The sequence below is a fragment of the Elephas maximus genome, chromosome 2, assembly GCF_024166365.1.
Source record: "Elephas maximus indicus isolate mEleMax1 chromosome 2, mEleMax1 primary haplotype, whole genome shotgun sequence".
Taxonomy (NCBI): Eukaryota; Metazoa; Chordata; class Mammalia; order Proboscidea; family Elephantidae; genus Elephas; species Elephas maximus.
The window spans coordinates 222,599,540-222,614,113 of NC_064820.1; the positions used below are offsets into that span (position 1 = coordinate 222,599,540).

The 14,574-nt window shown below is 45.0% G+C and overlaps 1 protein-coding gene across 3 annotated transcripts in view; it reads left to right on the forward strand.

Moving 5' to 3' along the window:
• The first annotated feature begins 307 nt into the window (after positions 1-307).
• The window catches only part of IGSF5 (immunoglobulin superfamily member 5), a 65,401-nt gene continuing 51,134 nt past the window's right edge, over positions 308-14,574 (forward strand). For 2 of the 3 annotated variants that reach the window (XM_049874898.1, XM_049874901.1), the window contains exons 1-2: positions 308-790; positions 5,904-5,982. In XM_049874898.1, the coding sequence (XP_049730855.1) occupies positions 5,925-5,982 (58 nt within the window). In that variant the 5' untranslated portion in view covers positions 308-790; positions 5,904-5,924. Of the gene's footprint in view, positions 791-1,067; positions 1,273-5,903; positions 5,983-14,574 lie in introns of those variants that run through there. The other variant, XM_049874900.1, reaches the window with a different exon arrangement.

Sequence of the window (14,574 nt, forward strand, 5' to 3'; positions counted from 1 at the left end):
TTTTCTGAAAAGCCAAGTTCCTTTGTTCACCTCTGAGGAGGTGGGGGTGCGGAGTCAGAGGCCTGAAGACAACCACTTAAGACCACAGTTCTCTTGTAAGTGCTCCTCAGATAATTACCCTTCACATTCAAGAGGACTTCACTTTTAGGATTTTTTTCCTCACAGAAGAACGTGTTCTACTGGATATTTAGGTGCCTGCCAGAAAGAAGGAACCAGCTTGATTAGCCCCTGAGTCTGTCCTGGAGGTAAGGAGAAAGCTCAAGGTCAGTCAGGCCATCCAATGACATCCACCATGTCCCCTTGTTTCAGGCAAGAAAGGACCTGTCTGCTTCCTACTAGCTCATGGACGAAAAAAACCAGCGTGGCAGGCCACGGAGAAGGGCCTGGCTCTCCGGCACTTGCGAAAGGCTTGAGGGAGGAACGGAAAGTGGAGGGTGGAGTGGAGGACAGTCTTGGCACTGAGGCCTTTGGCTTATCAGCCCCAGGTTTGGACTTCCTGTGGTAGCTGTTTGGGACTGGCTAATGATTAATGAGGAAATATGTCCCTTTGGGGCACTCATACCATCCTGGAGTGTGGAACCTATTGGCACCTCTGTTTATAACCCGGCCAGTGACGTGGCAGAACAATTTCATAAGGCACTTCCTGTAAGCCGGTGAAGAGGGACTGGGAGGACTCTTTAAGGGCCAGAAGGAATTTGTTCTTGAGTGTGTGGATAGTGGACACAGACCAAGAAGGCTTTCGGAAACGGAGTGTCCGCTGAAGTCCTGATGAGAAGATCAAGTGCCCGAGGTAAGAATGACTTGCTAGTTCCTCTCCTGATAGGTGGACTTGTCTGGTGGGTTTATCTGCAGTGTAGCTGGGCCTCCTCCCACTGATTAATTAGCTCTCCTGACGGGGACGCTTGAGCCCTGAGGAGGCCTTCTGCTGGGTTTCCCACGGAGAGCATCGGTATTTCTTTCTCAGCTTCTACAAAGTTAAATATTAAAAGAGTGGGCTGCTCTGAGTTTAGAAATTTGGGGAGATTTCTAATAGAGCCAGCCTCAGTTACACCGTGAGCTGTTTTCAGGGAGACGTTTCAAGCCAAGGCTGTGCTGGAATTTTCGGGGTCAGTATTCAGAGGCAGGAAAATTACTAAGACCTGTGTTGCTCATTGGACACACTTGTCAGTGCTGTTTTTTAACTCCTCGATGAGAAGTCTTTATGGAAAGTAGAATTGAAGGGAAATCTATGGAAGTTCTAGGACTGCTCACAAGCTGTCAGGCAACGCCAAGGTAGGCCCAATGCTTGGAATGTCGGGGGTGGGAGGCTCAGAGTTGGAGTCTTTGAGTTTGTAGGAGAGATGTTAGTGCCTTTTTATTTAGGCGTAGTACTTTTGAGAGAGTCCCTTGCGTGGTGTTTGTTGTAGCTCTTCCCACCAGGCCAGGCCTTGAGACACAACTTGGCCTCTGTTCTCTTTAGGCTTGGACTTGTGCAGCTGCCTAAGAAGGCACCTTTGGCGAATATCAAACTATTCAAAACGAAAAAAAAGCCAAACCCACTGCTGTCGAGTCGATTCAGACTCACAGTGACCCTGTAGACAGACCACAACTGCCCCACAGGGTTTCCAAGGCTGTAAATCTTTACGGAAGCAGACTGCCACATCTTTCTTCCATGGAGCAGCTGGTGGGTTTGAAATGCCAACCTTTCGGTTTGCAGCCGAGCACTTTAAACACCGAACCACCAAGGCTTCTTAAACTACTTTCAACAACCTAGAAATAAAGGTTAGTTAACTGAGATTATCAGATTTGACAAATGATATGATTAACTGGGTGGGTCCCCACATATCTTCTGAGTGTTAATATCCACCTTTTCAGTGGTTGGGGGTTAAATCCTGTCTATTCAATATAATTTAATAACACTTAAGACTTTAAGATGACTTTGCAGTTTTTCAACTAAAATTAGGTAATTCAAGTCTTCCATAATGAAATGAATGAGAAATTAAATCTTGGGTCCCAGAAAAACTTCTCTACAGAGATATTAACTGACACAAACCTGGCCTAGGCCCTCGTTTAATTAAAGGGACTTGTCTGATTGTAATTTAAACTTGAAGTCAGCTTTGAGACAGTGTCCTTCCTGTGCACACCCTTTTAACACCAACCCTACATTGGTAGTAATCTCCTGGAGTCCCTAGGTGGGGCAAATGATTAATAAATACACTTGTTGCTAACTGAAAGGCTGGAGGTTCAAGTCCACCCAGAGGTGCCTCAGAAGAAAGGCCTGGTGATCTGTGTCCCAAAACTCAGCCATTGAAAACCCTCTGGGGCACAATTCTTCTCTGACATGCGTGGGGTTGCCATGAGTTGGAATCGTCTCCATGGCAACTGGTTAGTCATCTTACAGCTGGGTTCTCGTGGCTCTCAGCGTGTTCTGTTCTTGCACTGCCCAGTGGTTCTGATTTTTAAAGCTTTTGGACTCTTTAGAAACAGAATCGTTCTTTCACGCAGAGACTCAGTACACATGAATCTCGTGTGAGGATGTTGGCAGAAGGGGGCGTTTAGTAAGTTTAGTCATCTGCTCTTAGTCTTGAGTGCTTCCAATTGTGAGTCACTCTTATCAGTGACTAGAAGTATCTCCTAAGCAACCTTAATCTGTTTCAGTGATACGTTTTCAATTTATTGCTTTCTGTAAGATGTAGAACAGCCTTGTATAACTAGGTGGCTTGACTTCTCCCCGGTCCTCTGCCTTAGCCAAGTGTTCCGGATGACTGACTGGCAGAGTGATTTATTGGTAAAGTTGTGTTAACTGAACCTCGAGATTTAGTAAATGATTTATTTACTCGGGGTCGTAATTACACCTCAGAAAAGCTGTGATTTCATTTCACTTGTGTACAGCTGCTGTACAACATGCTGCTGGAGCACACTTTTAGGGGCTTGCTGCATCTGTTTCAGATTATCCCATGAGACTTGGTGCCACCATGCAATGGTGCCGTAGCACAGAAGTGCTGAATCTTATTATGCATGTGAGCAATTAGAGTTTAGTCCAAACCAAAACCAAAGCAGTTGTTGTCGAGTCGATTCCAACACAGAGCGACCTGATAGGACAGAACAAAACTGCCTCATAGGCTTTCCAGTGCTGTAATCTTTATGCAGGCAGACTGCCACATCCTTCTCCCATGGATTGGCTGGTGGGCGTGAACTGTCCACCTTTCCATTAGCAGCTGAACACTTTGATCAAAGGTTGAATTGTGCTCTCCAAAGGAAACAGAGAAACCAAGAAGTGGGAAGCCTGACGTTTCTCTCATAAGCTGTAAATATCCAGTAATGTGCTTGAGTGGAAAATGTGGTCACCGGCCTGAGCGTCTCCGCTCTCCATCACACTGACACTCAGTTTTCTTCAACAACTTAGATGAGGTGTATTTTGGAGGCCGAGGTGTGGTGGTTATTTGTCCATGGCTATTTCAATTCTTGTATGTCTGCTTATAGGAGCCCAGGTTATGCAACGCTTAAGCACTTGGCTGCTAACAGAAAGGTTGGCAATTTGAAGCCAGCTAGTGGCTTCTTGGGAGAAAAGACCTGATAATCTGCTCCCGTAGATTACAGCCTTGAAAACCCTAGGGGGGCAGTTCTACTCTGTCCTATAGGGCTGCTGTGAGGAAAAAATTGACTTGAGGGCACCCAACAACAACATGTCTGTTTATGGTTGGTTGTTGCCTGTGGAGAAGAAAGGAGACCAGAACCCTGAATGAGTGTGTCAATGCATTTGGAAACCCCACCATGGGGTCTTTAGTAGGAAAGGGCACTGTACATTTTGGAGGTGACGTGTGCCAAAGCTGTCACCTGAAAAACCAGCTCCAGGTCCCTGGGAGCCACACATCCTTGGTATGCAAGAATGCTTGGAATAGAGGCCTTCTTTTGTGAGGCTAAGGAGCCTCTGGAAACCTTGGTGGTGTAGTAGCTAAATGCTATGGCTGCTAACCAAAGGGTCGACAGTTCGAATCCTCCAGGCGCTCCTTGGAAACTCTATGGGGCAGTTGTACTCTGTCCTACAGGGTCGCTATGAGCCGGAATCAATGACAGTGGGTAATGGGGAAGGAGCCTCTGGTTTTACAGACAGTCCTTGGTACATTCAGTGTATTGGTGATTAGCTATGAATGCCCAATGGGATTAAGCAGTGCCAGTGAGTGCCTTGGATAGGCCTGTCCCAGGGGAGAAGGAAAAAGTAAAAGAAAAAAAAATGCATGGATAGTGTTGTGGATTGTGTCCCCCAAAAATGTGTGTCAACTTGGCTAGGCCACGATTCCCAGTATTACGTGATTGTCAATCATTTTGTCATCTGATGAGATTTTCTATGTGTTATAAATCCTACCTCTATGATGTTAATGAGGCAGGATTAGAGGCAGTTACGTTATAGAGGCAAAACTCACTCTATAAGATTAGGTTGTTCCTGAGTCAATCTCTTTTGAGATATAAAAGACAGAATCGAGCAGAGAGACCGGGGCGGCGGGGGGGGGGGGGGGGAGGGCGGGCAGTAAGGAGGGACCTCCTGCCACAAAGAAGAAGAGCTGGGAGTGGAGCATGTCCTTTGGACCCAGGGTCCCTGGGCTGACAAACTCCTACACCAGGGGAAGATGGATGACAAAAGTCATTCCTTCAGAGACAGAAAGCCTTCTCCTGGAGCTGGCATCCTGAATTCAGACTTCTAGCCTCCTAGACTCTGAGAGGATAAATTTCTTTTTGTTATTGCCCTCCACTTGTGGTATTTCTGTTGTGGTAGCACTGAATAACTAAGACTGTGGTTTCCAAAGAACAAAAGGAGGTGGAAGGAAGAGCGAAGAGGTGTATATGATTGAAACCTCGAGTGCTGCCAACTGGCTAATCTTAACTCTATCCTCATTCCCTGAGACTCATCTCTCACTCTGTCCCAGCCACATAGCAGTTCTTTCTGCAACTCCTTCAAACATGCCTGACACAGTCCAAACCCAGGCCCTTTGCACATGCTGTGTCCTCTGCCAGGAAAGCTCTTCCCATCAATATCCACGTACCTGCTCCCACCTCTCCCTCATGTTCATAGAGCACTTTCTCGGGGTGGGGGGACTGGCTCTGACCACCGTCTTTACTAGGATAGCCAGCACACCCCACCTCAATGCCCCCATGCACCTTCCCCTTCCTGTGCTATTTTTCTCCATACCTCTTGCTGCCTTCTCATAGACTGTCTAATCGATTTGCTTATTTTGTTGCCTGTCTCCCCTCTTCAGAATGTAAACTCCTTGTGGGCAAGATTTTTTTTTTTTTAAATTATTGATTAAGCATCTTAATTGAAATGAATAAAGTCAATTCACACTCTACATCTCGGTCAGTAATTCTGTGTAATGGTACGCCATCTGCATCCCATGATATGTACATGGGCTTGGAAGGTTAGGTTAGTTAATACAGTGATTCCCAAACCTGGGCAAGGAGCAGTAGCACCTGGAGACCTTGCTAAACCACAGTGCGCTGGGCCTGCCCCTAGAGTTTCTGATTCGGGACGTCTAAGTCCCTGGGTGGTGCAAATGATTAATGTGCTTAATGTGCTTGGCTACTAACCAAGAGGTTGGAAGTTCAGGTCCAACCACAGGTGCCCTGGAAGAAAGCCTTGGTGATCTACTTCCAAAAAATCGGCCATTGAAAACCCTATGGAGCACACTTCTACTCTGACACACACAGGGGCACCAAGGTTGAAATGGATTCCGCAGCAACTGGGGGAGTAGGCTCTAGAATTTGTTCTCCTAACAAGTCCCCAGGTGAGGCTGATGCTGCTGGTCACACTGCGAAGTGCTGATCTAAGCCATCCACACCCATGTTTGCTAGTAGGGGCACAGACTGCCTTTGAATGATAAATGCTTGCTTCGTGTCAGGACTGTGACCTGCCTGCATTCTTTCCACAGGGTGAGGAAGGCCATGATGAGATGGAGGGCTGCTGGAAAGGTATTCCCACCCTGCTGGTGGTCCTGGCTGTGCTGGCAGGTAGGGATAATGGGAGGTTGGTGGAATGTTCTTTGGGCAGGGGTGGAAGTGTGCTTAGAGGAGACCACTGGGGCAGGCTATTGTCCACTGCATCCCCTTTCCATTTGCAACCTCTTTGGTGGTGTCCAGTTCCTGCTGCCTTGACTCAACTTCATGGTCCTTCCCGTACATTTGACCTCCTACCCCTCTTATTCTGACTCTCTCTGTCCTGGAAATCTGCCTTTGGTACCTTTCCGCCAGTTATTCCTCTTGTTGAAATACCCCTCCCCTTGCCCACTTTTTCTCCACTTTAATTGCTTTTAAAACTATTTTGTTTTTTTGATGAAAGTATACATAGCGAAACAGGTTCCTTACTCAATAATTTCTACACATAATGTTCAGCGACATTGGTTCCATTCTTCACATTGTGTCAACAATCTCATTATTTCTATTCTAGTTGTTCCATTCCTGTCACCTTAGTCTCACCGCCCCCAAACTTCTCATCCATGCTTTAGAGTAACTGTTTTCCATTTGGTCTCATTTGGATCATTTTTAAAAAGAGATCAGTACTCAAGGGTAATATTTTTTACTTTTTAAACTAAACTGCTATTTAGTTAAAAGGGGACTTCCGGGGATAACTTTGGTTCAAGGCTTAAAAAATATCTTGGGGCAATAGTCTTGGGGATTCCTCCAGACTCAATGGGTCCAGTAAATCTGGATTCTTTGAGAACTTGAAATTCTGTTTCACATTTTTCTCCCTTTCTATCAGGATGCATCTATTGTGACCCTGATCAGAATATTCCATAGTTCTTCTTATCTAAATTTAGAGGAGGCGTGGTGGTTCATGTAGACTCTTAGTCCTGTAGTCCGGTTCCTTCTTTGATTCTCAGGTTTCCCTCTTTCTCTTTTGTTCCAGATGAATATAGACGGCAGCTCATAAGCTTTTAACACCCCAGACACTACTCACCAAACTAGGGTGTAGAACATAACTTTATGAACTATATTATGACAATTGACTGAATTGTCCCACGAGTCTATGACCTGAAGTCTTCAAACCAAGATAACTAATCCCATGAGGTGATTGGTTACATCTAAGAAGTATCAGCATCAGTAGCTCCTATTTGTGTAGACATATTGTTTTTGTTAGACGCCATTGAGTGGGTTCTGATTCATAGTGACCCTATGTACAATAGAACAAAACACTGCCAGGTTCTGCACCATCCTCACAATTGTTGCTATGTTTGAATCCATTGTTGCAGCCACTGTGTCAGTCCATCTTGTTGAAGTTCTTCCACTTTTTTGTTGTCCTATTTTTACCAAGCCTGATGTCCTTCTTCAGGGACTGGTCCATCCTGATAGCATCTCCAAGGTACATGAGATGAAGTCTTGCCATCCTTGCTTCCAAGGAGCACTCTAGCTGTACTTCTCCCAAAACAGACTTGTTCATTCTTCTGGAAGTCCATGGTATATTCAATATTCTTCACCAACACCATAATTCAAAGGCATCAATTATTCTTTGGTCTTCCTTATTCATTATTCAGCTTTAGCATGAATATCAGGTGATTGAAAATATCATGATTTGGGTCAGGTGCACCTTAGTCCTCAAAGTGACATCTTTGAGGTCTTTTGCAACATATTTACCCAATGAAATATGTTGTTTGCTTTTTTTTTCTTATTTTTTCATGTATTTTATTTAAATCAGATTACTAACTGGAAACATGTAGTGGACAGCTCAAGGTCAACTGAAATACTTTTAACCTCATGTGATTAAAACAGGTCAGTAAGAGTTTGGCCTCCACTTCCCCTGGCCCCCGCCAATTGTTTTTTTCTCTGCTTTAGTTTTTTTTAGTTTAGAGTGTCTATTGCTATGTCTTCAAATTCACTGATATTTTCATCTTTGATAGCTAATCTGTTAATCACATTCAATAAGATTGGCACTTCAAATAATTATTTTCTTCGACTCTATATTTTTATTAGGTTCTTTTTGTTTAAATAGTCTTTCCTCATTATATTAATATTTCCCTTTGAATCATTAAACATATTGATAACAGTTGTTTTAAAGTTCTTATGTGCTAATTCCGCCATCTATATAATTTTGGGTCTGACTCCTTTTTTTTTTTATTGTACTTTAGGTGAAATTTTACAGAGCAAATTAGTTCCTCATTCAACAATTTACACACAAATTGTTTTGTGACATTGGTTTCAATCCCCACAACGTGACAGCACGCTCCCCTTCCACACCCCAATTCCCCATTTCCATCCATCCATTTTTCCTGTCCCATCCTGCCTTTTGGTCATTGCTTTTGGGCAAGTGTAGCCTGAGGACACCCTTTTAACTCAGAACTGAAGCCACTCACTTCCAAAGTTCACCCTTCAGCCAAAGATTAGACAGGTCTATAAACAAACAATAACACACGTGAAGAACATGCTTCGTAGTTCAATCACGTATATGAGACCAAAAGGGCTTTGTATTAAAGTATATATACATTCAGAAAAGTACACATGTTGTAAAGCTACAACCTGATGAATCTCCATAAACTGAACATATTCATGGAATCAACATTGAGATCCATAACATTCCATGAACAACCCCAGAATCCCACTGTGCTCCTTTTTAGTTACTCACTACCCCTCCCCCTCAAGCCTTTTGTAGGTTCTTGCCAGACATTTTTTAAGTGGAGAAGAAAACAGCCCCTCACAGCCTCGTCACAGACTAACTGATCAACACATGTTTAAGGACATGGAGGCCTAGGGAGCTGTTTCAGCCAGTTGCTAGTTGCGGACACCTCTGCTGGATTTAAGTGGGAAACTAATGAACTCTGTGTCTGTAGTTTTCTGAGACATCCTTTTCTGCAGAAATGAGCCTTAAGCACTGTTTTTGAGAGCGCGGATGGCTTTGGTTTGAGGCCTGGATATGGCTATTTCAGGAAGGAAGATATGGGTTTATCGTAGAGCCCTCAGAGAGATGGGGGTCCATCCCAGGAGACTGAGGTATTCAGGTTCTTCACCTTGGAAAGTCCAGGGCAAGGCAAGGTCACCTCCATTTGTGGACTTAGCTCTGAATATCAGAGGGGCAACTTGGTGTACAGGCAGTCTCTGGGTTACAAATGATCCACTTATGGACCAACTTTTTCTTAAGAACGAACTGCCCTAAAGCCTACTAGATTAAAATTTGAGTGAAATACAATCTGAGTGGAGTACAATGGTGAACACTAGCACTACTTTGTGATGCTCATGAAAACACCCTTAACTGTTTTATATGCTTCTTATTCTTATTGTATGCTGTCGACTTGGTTCCCACTCATAGTGACCCTATGTACAACAGAACGAAACACTGCCCAATCCTGCGCCATCCTCACAATCATTGTTACGCTTGAGCCCATTCTTGCAGCCACTGTGCCAATCCATCTGGTTGAAGGTCTTCCTCTTTTTCCTTAGCCCTCTACTTTACCAAGCATGATGTCCTTCTCCAGGGACTGATCCCTCCTGATAACGTCTTCAAAGTATGTGAGATTAGTCTCGCCATCCTTGCTTCTGAGGAGCATTCTGGCTGTACTTCTTCCAAGACGTACATATATGCATAGATGTCTTCCAAGACGTATGTACATACGTATGTACACTCATAAACGGAGCCTGTATATGCATAGAAACCAAAAACCAAACCCATTGCCGTCAGGTCAATTCTGACTCATAGAGACCCTGTAGGACAGAGTGGAACTGCCCCATAATGTTTCACAGAAAGGTAAAATATATACTACATATTAAGACAAACGTTTGATTGACTGATGTTAAATAAGAACCGTATGTACCTGTTGTGACTTGCTTACAAATTCGACTTAAGGACAGTTGGGAACAGATCTCATTCTTAACCTGGGGACTGCCTGTACACCCAAAGGGCTCCTCCCACCCACACCCCTTTGCTCTGCTGTTTCCTCTGCTGAGAAGGCTCTTCCCATTGATATCCACATACCTGCTGCCACCCCTCCTTCATGTTCATAGAGCACCTTCTGCAGGGGGCTGGGCCTGACCACCCTTTTACTAGGATGGCCACCCCACCCCACCACAATGCCCCCATGCAGATGCTCTTCTCTGTTCTATTTTTCTCCATACTTCTTGCTGCCTTCTCGTAGACTATCTGATTCATTTTTTTTATTTTGTTGTCTGTCTTGCCCCTTGAGAACACAAACTCCTTTTATGCAGGATTTGTATTTTTATCATTGATTAAAGCATTGCGATTGAAATGAGTAGTCGTCAATCCATTCCCTAGATCTGGTCAGTAACTTAGTATACTTTGCACCTGGAATAATGGATTGTGTAGAAGGCAGTGGTAGAATTCTTGCTCAGCCCGTTCAGCTCCTGGCCGGCGTACCTTATATGCAGCCACCACTTGTCTGTCAGTGGGGACCCGAGTGTGCTGTGATGCTGAGCAGGTTTCAGCAGAGCTTTCAGACTAAGACAGACCAGGAAGAAAGGCCTGGTGATCTTCTTCCAAAAATCAGCCAATGAAAACCCTTCAGGTCAGAAGGGTCCAAAGTGTAATTGATCCTGGGGATGGCATAAGATTGGGCAGTGTTTTGTTCCATTGTGCATGGATCACCATGAACTGAGGTCTGACTTGACAGCAGCTAACAACAACAGAACTCCAAACCAAGAAAAAAAAAAAATACATTGCCATGGAGTTGATGATTCAGACTCATGGCAACCCCAAGTGTGTCAGAGCAGAACCGTGCTCTACAGGGTTTTCAACGACTGATTTTTTGGAAGTAGATCACCAGCCTTTCTTCCAAGGTACCTCTGGGTGAGTTTGAACTACAACCTTTTGGTTAGTAGTTGAGTGCTTAACTGTTTGTGCCACCCAGGGCCTCCTCAACAACAACAGAACTCTGCCACTGTATTTATTCATTCTGTAAACATGTACTGAGGACCTGATGTGTGCTACTTCCTTGCAGTCACCAGGGTACAGTGATGAGTGAAACCAGGCATAGTCCCTGCCAGCAGGAGCTTAGAGCCTAGTAGGGGGACAGACATTATTGATAGAAAAAAAAAATATGTATATAATCAGCACTGTGACAGTTGCCTCAAAGAAGCACCAAAAAACAGGTTTTGGGAGCCTGTTACAGGGTAATTTAACCTAAATGGAGCCCTAGTGGTGCGGTGGTTAAGAGCTACAGGCTACAGCTACTAACCAAAAGGTCAGTGGTTTGAATCCACCCTTGGAAACTCTATGGGGCAGTTCTACTCAGTCCTATATGGTCACTATGGGTTGGAATTGACTCAATGGCAACAAGTTTTTGATTTTAGTGTGGTCCGACTCGATGGCAATGGGTTTTTGGTTTAGCGTGATCTGGGAAGGCTTCCCTGAGAAGGCAACTCTTCTAGAAGCTGAGGCTTAATTGTAGTAAATTCGATGGGCACCTGAGGCTGGGTCCCTGCTTGGGCAAAGGACTTGAAGACCGAAAGAGTTGTCTAGTTTGAGAAATTAGGAAAGGCAGTGGCTGGGAGGCAGTGTGTGGGGCAACATGAAGCTGGAGAGGAAGCTGAAGTAAGCCTAAAAAAACCTCTGCTGTTGAGTCGATTCCCACTCCTAGTGACCCTATAGGACAGAGTAGAACTGCTTCATATGGTTTCCAATGCTGTAATCTTTATGCAAGCAGACTCCCACATCTTTTTCTTGTGAAGTGAGTGGGTTCGAACCACTGATCTTAGCACTTAACCACTGTGCCACCAGGGCTCCCTGATGTGAGCCGAAGTAGACTCTTAAGATACAGTAATGTTAAAGATTATTTGGCCTTTATCTTAAATGACTGAAATATTTTAAGCAAAGTGTGGGGTGTGGAGGTGGGATGTGGGGAAGGGTCTTGGATCAGATTTGTGTATAGAGAAGCTCACTCTGGATGCAGTTTGGAGGGCAGGTCTGGGTGGCAGTGGGGTGCAGTGAGGGTGCCAGCGGTGAAGGTGGTAGCTCCAGCCGTCAGCAGGACTTGGTAGGCAGCTCAGGCCTGCCTCAGCACCCCTCCCTCCCTTCTCAGTTTCCTTCTCATGGTCCCAACACCCAGTGTGTTTTGACTCTGTTTCCTTCTTCCCAAGCTGCAAGATCAAAAGCAGTTTTCGCCTTCGGCCCCCCAAATTTATTTCCAGTTTTCCCTTCCAACTTTTAATTTTCTGTTTTTCTATTCATTATATGGAGTCCCTGGGTGGTGCAAATGGTTAACATGCTCAATTGCTAACCAAAATGTTGGAGGTTTGGGCCCACCCAGGGATCCTCTGAAGAAAGGCCTGGCGATCTACTTCCGAAAAACCAGCCATTGAAAACCCAGTGGAGCACAGTTCTACTCTGACACACGTGGGGTCACCATGAGTTGGAGTGGACTGAAGGGTACTTGGTTGTTTTTTATTCATTATAAATTTTAGGAGATGGGAGAGGTGAGGGTTCTACAAGAGACAGTGAGGAAAGCCAGAGAAGGGGCGAGAGGGTCAGTTGGTGCAGACCTTCCATGCCACCCACGCCAGGGACACAACCAGCTGCTATTCCAGGGAGCTTAGAACACAGAAGAATGGTATTTGTGTTTAGAGCCAATTTAGAGAAGATCAAAGGAGCCATGGGGGTTGCCAAGAATGCTATTGTCTGAGTGATTTCAATTTGTGGACGTTAGCATGGAGCAAGTAGAAGGGTAGCTAGTTGTTTATGCAGGTGAAGCAGGACCTTTAGGTATGGGGAGAAGTTCAGAGGGCAGGGCTGGTGATGTGGACCTGGGAATTGGCGAGTGTTGATGTGATTAAAAATCTTGTAAGTGGAAACAACCTAAATGCCCATCAGTAGATGAATGGATAAACAAAATGGGGTACATTCATACAATGGGATACTACTCAGCCATAAAGAGAAATGAAATCCTGATGCGTGTCACAACGTGGATGAACCTTGAAAACATGCTGAGTGAAATAAGGCAGCTCAAAAGCACAAATAGTGTATGATCCTGCTTGCATGAACTAGAACAGGTGAATGTATACAACCCAGGAGGGAGGGGAAAGGGACCATCATCGCTTAGGGGACACTGAGCTTCTGTTAACGGTGATGAGAAAGTTGGAGACGGATAATGGTGATGGTTGTACAACATCGTGAAAACAACGAATATCACTAAATTGTACCCGTGAAGACTGTTAAAATGGCAAATGATTTGTTAGCTACAGATTTACCACAGTTAAAAAAAACAAAACAAAACACCCTTCCAAGTGGATAATGCCTGCAAGGGAATCGTTGTAGATAGCAGAAGCTGGAACCTGGTGACACCGTAGCTGGTGGCCACGGGAATGTTCCTGGTTGGAGAGGGTGGGGACACACTGATCTCTCCCAACACTGTGGCCCTTGATTTGTCTCTGTGTTCTGCAAAGTAAAAAGAAGGGCCAAGGCAGAAAGAGGGTTTTGGGCCGCGGTAGTTGACTGTTTGATTAAAGGCCTGATTTACAATGACCTCATATTTGTTCTGTGTGGGGCAGGGTTGCACATGCCACCAGCTGATATGACACAGTTTCAAGAGGAATAAGATACCAGGACCTCACATTACCAGAAATACAGCTTTTGAATCATTAGGTTTAGCTGAAGGGAAGTTTACTTACACTTGTAACAAGGATTGCAGGTAACATTGTCAGAGGAATTTAGGGCTTAGGATTTGGTGCTTTGGCTGCCAGTTCAAATCTACCCGGAGGTGCCTTGGAAGAAAGGCCTTGTGATCTACTTCTGAAAGATCAGCCTTGGGAAACCACATGGAGCACAGTTCTACTCTGACACACAAGGGGTTGCCATGAATTGGAGTCAACTCCACAGGAACTGTTTTTTTTTTGGTTTGTTTAATTTAAAGGTGAAAGTCACACTCAAACTAAAGAGTTTCCATTTGGAGGAGCTACTTCCTCTGCCTCAGCCCCCAGCAATGGCTGGCATAGGAGCTACCATGTAAGGTAAGGGGCCTGAATGCATTTTATGACTCTTCAGTCACACAGTGCAGTCTGTGGTGTTATAAATACTGGCTTTGGAGCGTAGTGTTCAGAGGTGAAATAGTTTCACGGCCCCTCACAAAGCAGAGAAAGGCGTTGTGGTTCAGGCGGGTGTGCTTATTATGTTGAAGTTGCCTCGGCTGGCAAGCCCGGACCTCACCCATCTCTGTATTCCTCTTACCCAGCCCCACAGGGTTTTGTCCGCTAACTCTGGTTGATCCTCCTGTAGGGGCTCTGGTGGCACAGTAGTTAAAGCACTTGGCTACTAATTGAAAAGTCAGCGGTTCGAACCCTCCAGCTGCTCTGCGGGAGAAAGCTGTGGCAGTCTGCTTCCATAAAGATTACAGCCTTGGAAACCCTACGGGGCAGTTCTACTCTGTCCTATAGGGTCACTATGAGTCGGAATTGATGGCAGTGGGTTTGGTTTGGTAGCAAGGAGAAGGGGGAGAAGGTTGTTATCACTGTATGGAGCATGAGAGCAGGTTTGGTCTCCTTCCTGCGGGGTTAAATTTGGCTTCTTCTCTTCTTTCTCTCTTCTTCTAAAAGTGCAGTTCGGAACTCAAAGGAACAGCCGATTTGGCACAGGGGCTGTGGCCTCCCTGAGGAATCATGAGTGACCTCCCT